This window comes from Penicillium brevicompactum (genome assembly GCF_028827555.1).
Source record: "Penicillium brevicompactum strain IBT 35665 chromosome Unknown utg000001l_segment0_segment0, whole genome shotgun sequence".
NCBI classification, from domain to species: Eukaryota; Fungi; Ascomycota; class Eurotiomycetes; order Eurotiales; family Aspergillaceae; genus Penicillium; species Penicillium brevicompactum.
In genome coordinates this window covers 6,014,455-6,020,857 of record NW_026623203.1, presented here as the reverse complement: position 1 = coordinate 6,020,857, position 6,403 = coordinate 6,014,455, and the positions used below count along the sequence as shown (strand labels likewise).

General features: G+C 51.8%; 1 protein-coding gene across 1 annotated transcript; it reads left to right on the top strand.

Moving 5' to 3' along the window:
• Positions 1–4,722: 4,722 nt before the first annotated feature.
• N7506_001892 (uncharacterized protein) lies at positions 4,723–5,379 on the top strand (the record flags this gene model as incomplete). The annotated part of the gene is made up of 1 exon (XM_056951188.1): positions 4,723–5,379. The coding sequence occupies one exon, from the start codon at positions 4,723–4,725 to the stop codon at positions 5,377–5,379; it is 657 nt and encodes a 218-aa protein (XP_056817103.1).
• Between the last annotated feature and the right edge of the window lie 1,024 nt (positions 5,380–6,403).

Genomic DNA, 6,403 nt, shown 5'->3' with positions numbered 1-6,403 from the left:
CCTCTATACCCACGCACCGCAACCCCGGTGGATCCTGGACTCGGCCGCCACCAGCCATATCTGCTGGGACCGGAGCTGCTTCAGCAGTCTGCGGCCCCACCGCGAGATGCTGGACACGGCGGGTGATCCAGTGGAAGCCGAAGGGATTGGTACGGTGAAGCTCACGCTCCGGGGGAAGTTCAACCAACCCCTGGTGTTAAAGAATGTATACTTCGCGCCACGCGTCGGGATGAATCTGATCAGCGTGCCGAAGTTATTGCGAGACCGCTACTCGGTGGTGGCACACCCGCAGAACGTCTTTGTGCAACGCCGAGGACGGACTGTGGGGACAGCCTACCATGCGGAAGAGGATCTACTGATCCTGCGGTGCCATGTGAGCAGAAGATCTCGAGAGCGAGTCCAACTGGCGAGGGCGCCGACGACCTATGGCCATGCAGATTCCCTGGAACCGCAGGCGGTGGCCATGGACGTCGACGACCCTCAGGAGTCAAGTGACGCAGAATGCGCAACGTCAACCTCTGAACTCGGTGGTGAAGCTGTGATACTCGAAGAAGATGCGTGCAAGGGAGTGGACCAGGCCTCCGAAGCGATGTGGCACGCTCGGATGGGACATCTGAACCGGGGAGACTTGAGGGTGGTCCTCCGGCAGACCGGCACTCCGTACCGACCGCTGACGCAGGCGCAGCTGCTGGCAACGCCGCAGTGCCCGGCGTGTATGTCGGGTAAGCAGCATCAGAAGAGGAACTCCCGTGCAAGACGGCCACGTCTGCATTCAACGAGAATCTTTGAAATGATCCATTCGGACATCATGGAGATGCCGATCGCCAAAGATGGCTCCAGGTACGTGATCACCTTTACTGACGATTATTCTCGTGGCTCGTGGGCATATGCCATGAGATGGAAGCATGAAGCGCTCCAGAAGTTCCGACTATTTGAGGCCTGGATGCACCGACAGTTCGGCGCCCAGATCAAGAGGTTCCTCACCGACAATGGGAGAGAATACCTGCCGATCGGAACACACCTCGAGACCCAGGGAGTTGAGTTTGACACCTCGCCGCCATACTGCAAAGGGCAGAATGGTCTGGCCGAACGCACGAATCGCACTATCCGGGAGCGGATCAACACGCTCCTGTCTGATGCGAACCTTCCTCCTTCCTGGTGGACTGAGCTGTTAGAAACGGTGGTCTATCTGAAGTTACGCGCGCCAGCATCAATTTTACAGAAGAAGACACCGTTCGAAATATTATACGAGAAGCCACCCTCGCTGTTGCATCTGCGACGGATTGGCTCCCGCGCATGGGTGTTGATTCCCAGAGAGCATCGAGCAAAGCTCGGACCCAGGTCGTCCGAGTGCCGATTGCTAGGTTACTGTGAGCCGAACCAGTACAAACTGTATGAGATCCATTCCGGAAAGACCGTCTTTTCCCGTGATGTCGAGTTCGATGAGAGGACCCCTGTGGCGCCACTCATCGAGGGGGAATCAGGCAACGACCTCCCGGACAACGCTCCTCCGTCATCGGTCTTTCCATCAGTACCTTCCTTGGCTAATGGGCTGCCGACCCCACCGGTATCGCCTTTGCCCTTATCATCCGAACAAGAGAAAACGCCGTCTCAGCATGGGGAGGAAATACCTTCGCCGGTCAATCCAATTGAACAGGAAGCAGAGACCACACAGGACCTCGGCTATTCCATCTATGGCCGCAGAAGAAGACCCTCACGGCGCTTGCTGGAATCACTTGGCAAGGTGTACACCGCAGGCGCACTGAATACCACATCTGCGCGCACAGTCGATCCCTCAACTTTCCACGAAGCCGTGTCGTGCCCGAATCAACTGGAATGGTGGGCTGCCATCCAGAAAGAATATGCGTCGCTTCTCGAACACGGAACATGGGAAAAGGTTCCACGAAAGGACGTTCCCGCCGGAGATCATGTGATTGGCTGCAAATGGGTCTTCAAGACCAAAGTCAACGGAACGCGCAAAGCGCGATTGGTGATCAAAGGATATCGGCAGAAATATGGCATCGACTACCACGAAACGTTTGCTGCTGTGTCACGAATGGACTCAGTCCGCTGCATCATCGCCAGCGCCGCATTACGCGGATGGAAGCTTCACCAATTCGACGCCGTCACGGCGTTCTTACACGGTGACGTGGACTCTTCCATCTACATGGAGTTGCCCGAAGGATTTGAAGAGCCAGGCTACGTATGCCGGCTTCGTCGTTCCTTGTATGGACTTAAACAGGCCCCGCGGATTTGGTACCAATGCGTCCACCGCGTGCTGGCCGCCCATGGCTTCACTATGGCAGAATCGGACAACTGCGTGTTCTACAAATCCGATTGCGTGGTCTGTGTCTATGTCGATGACTTTCTCATTACGGCAGCCAATTCGCACGAAATCAAACAAGTGCAACAAGCATTGGAGAAGGAGTTTCAATTGAACGACCTTGGAACTCCGCGTTCATTTCTCGGAATCCAATTCGACTACCATGCCAACGGAGCCGTTTCGATTCACCAACACCAGTACATCCAAAAGATTATGTCTGACTTTGGCATGGAAACCTGTCAGGCGAAGACCACCCCGATGAATCCCAAGCAAGTTTTGAATCATCATCCGGATGAAGCACCTCCAGACGAGGAAGGCAAAGCACGATATGCAACCGCCATCGGTTCGTTGATGTATCTGATGGTTGGAACGCGACCGGACATTGCGTTTGCGCTGGGCACGTTGAGTCGCTTCACGTCTCAGCCGCAATCGCACCACCGGGTCGCCCTGCAGCGATTGCTTCGCTATGTCAAAGCCACACAATACCATTGCATCACCTACCGCAGCGGACAATTAATTGGATACACGGATGCCGACTTTGGCGGCTCTGTCGTCACTGATGGGGCATACTCCACATCTGGCTATGTGTTCCAACTTGCAGGCGCACCAGTTTCCTGGTCGTCCAAGAGACAGGGGGAAATGGCCACGTCGACAACTCATGCCGAGTACATTGGACAATACAATGCCATTCTGCATTTGCAATGGCTCCGCACCTTCCTGGCCGAGACACAGTTGTATCGGTCTCCGGTCACCAACATCATGGCCGACAACCAGTCCGCGATTGCCCTCTCGCGCAATCCCGAGTTCCACAAACGGACCAAACATTTCAACGTGAAGTTCCACTATCAGCGAGCCGTGCTGAATGCTGGCGAGATTGGTCTTCAATATGTTCCTACTGCGGAACAGGCCGCAGACGGTCTCACCAAGCCGTTGGGACCTACGGCATTCGCCAAGTTCTGTAGTCTTCTAGGGATCGGAGCCCTCGGAGACTCAGAGGCAACAAACGTGACAGCGCAGGCGCTCTTTCCACTTTATTTTCCCACAAAGGTTTTTGAGTGGTTTTACCGAGGCTTGCCTGCACAGCGTATCCAGTATCGCCTTGCCAGCAAAGCGATCCTGAGGGGGAATGTTGTGATATGAGGCTGGTGCAGATCAGGAACCAAGCCGCGCCGTCGGAATTAGATCCGAAGTATCTATACAGACGACCAAGTTGATTGAAAATCAACTTGGGTAATTCTTGTATATATAGGCTCATGCATCCCTCCGAGATAACAACTTAATTCATACCTCTGAACAACAACACTCGGGACCGGATGGTCTCCTTTCTCGGTTCGTAGCTGATGACAATGTTAACCCGTAGGCTCGAAAGGACGGCACATATGCCTCACCTTGTCTTTGCACACAGACTTGGCGAGCGATCTGGCTGTCTGTGAAGATATGGCTCAACTGCCATCAAGAAAGACATAAACACCAGTTCCCCGGGTCATTTGGAGCATCAGGATTGGAAAAAAAGGGAGACACGAAGAGGCTCACCTGTTCCACGCCAGAAATTCAATCCACAAATGGGCTTTTTCCCCTGCATTCATATGCTGACACACATCAGCACAGGTCCTACTGCACAAAGTCGACTGAGAGAGGGGCCAAGGTACACGATCTGCTCCTTACAGCGACCCATCATCGATGCGGCGAGTAGGGTAATGGGACGGATAGATAGCATGCGTTCGAATCGGTATAGGGAGCTCGAGCAAACATGGCTTTCGCTTGCTTCGCATTTAACTCGAGTGATGAGAACACAAGTGGCGTCCTAATGTAGGATCCCAGTCAGCAAGACTTACACTTGGACGAGTTCTTGAGGTTTACCATTCAGACTTCGCAGAGGGCACTATGTGTACGCTTGATATGAGACAATAAGTAATGTAAACTTCACGATCTTATGAGCTCGCCAACAGATCACTTACAGTTTTCATGCTATGTTGTTTCTGGTCCGTCGCATTCTCCTGCCGTCATCCCCAAAGAGGCGGGTTGCGGCGCAACGCGCATTCTCTTAGGCAGCATAGGGATTCATGGACTCACCAGGATGGCAATTATATAGTCGCAATGGATATCCGGACTCACATATGATCCACGCGACCGACGTGCTGTTTTCGGGAGCTTTCTAAGGCATTCCCAGGAGCTATTCAATGTAAGTTACACCAGAGGATTCGTGACCAACATATAAAGGTCAACCGCTTCGCCAGACAGGCCAGATTAAAAGTTCATCGAATCCACAATTGCCGCCTTTTCGTTGCCTTCAATATTCACAACTTTTGAGCATTCAGCTTTGCCTCTGATCTGTTACAATAACGGCTTCACTCCAATCTAGGAATTCCGTCCTATCTTTTGATTTGAAGAAACAAACAATGGGCCAATACTGGCTGGTGGTTTCTCCGTCCAAACACGAGTACACAACACAGGATTTTGGTGGAAAGCTGTCAGAGATGCTTTTCTCGTCGTGGGTTCACATTCTGTGTGACCTGATTGAATCCGAGTGGGCTGGCACCAGGCTCATCTGTATTGGGGATTACTTAAATCCAGACGATCTCCCGGCCACGATTCAACAAGACAACCTACACCTGGTTTGCGCTGAGAGCGATGTACCATCAAAGCCTCTCAACTACGACGTCGTGCAGGAGAAGTTTGAACAGTGGTCTTACGAAGACGAGGAAGCAGCGACTCTCGCTGCCATGAAAGAATCTATCAATCGCAAAAATCGAGTCCTGAGAAACTTGACTACCAGTCAATATGTGTTAGAGAACAAGTTGCAATGTGGAATCACCCTTGGTCACATTGTTCTGATGCGTATCTGTTGGTCGTCTGATAGTTCAACCGGCATTCCGGGAGGAGAATATTTGGCCAAGGGTGACTGGGCTGGTCATGAGTTCGACATTGTAGACGCTGGTAAGCTAGCAGATATGAACGGAGAATGGGAAGATGTCACCGAGGACACCCGCGATGAGGTTCAGGATCTGTGGTCGGGCGATTTCGGACAAGATTGGGAAGCTGAATGGAGAGCTTGATACCACATGGGCAAGAAGCTATGAAATCATTTGCTGTAAAGATCATTTGATGTAAAGAATGCTATATCCATGGGTTTGCTGATGAAAACCCGTGGAATTAATATCTCATGAGGCAGTGAAATGTCCCAGTAATACATTGTGTTCCATAGATGATACTCAACGTCTCATATTCGAAGTCGACACCATCTGAAGCCATCGATACGGGCCGTAGTATGAACCTAGGTTCAACTACGCGGGATTTCATTCGCGACTTCGTGCATGATTCTATAAAATGCGACCACCGCTCCCAGAAATGTACAACCTCTTTTCAGGAAGGCGGTGGCCAACTAAGTTCAGACTTCATTCCTCAGGCACGTAATAGGGACCCAGCAGGATGAATTGGTTCACCACTGCTTTCTCAAACATCCATATATTGCACTATTCCTACATGGTCACAGGTACCCCCTCGAGAATACATCTCTTCACCAGCAGAATACACCACGAATCTCACATTACCCCGAACACATGTGAATTTGATTCCCTGATCATGGCCTGGAATCCTTCCCACCTACAACGGGTATTGGGCCAAGTTTTCACCGTGAGCGGTGCATATGGGTGGTAGCTGACGGAAATCACTGCCCAAACACCGTTCCGATTGACTTTCGGATAAACGAGGTATTGTGCTTTCAGTTGTTCCAGAGCCCTTCTTTCGGGTATCCACCAGCGCAGAGGTTATCCTTGGCTGCAAAATAATTGTTTTGTTTTGAGTGCAGACGCCATAGTCGTCGACCAAAAAAGTGGGCCCACCGAATTTTGCGTTTGTTGGATGCGAGTCTGCATCAAGCCAAAAAACTTCATGATTCAATCGGAAACTCAGGATTCGGCTGCTGTGGTGCATCCATGGCCAAGTAGTATGTTCTACAGCGTTGCTGTGGCCATGTGTCCCGATGAGGCCTCAAAAATCAGAAGAGACTGTCCAAAGGGGCAAATCTAGCGACAAACCCCCGGGTGCACTTAGGTTGGCGAGAGCCGTCGCAATCAGTCG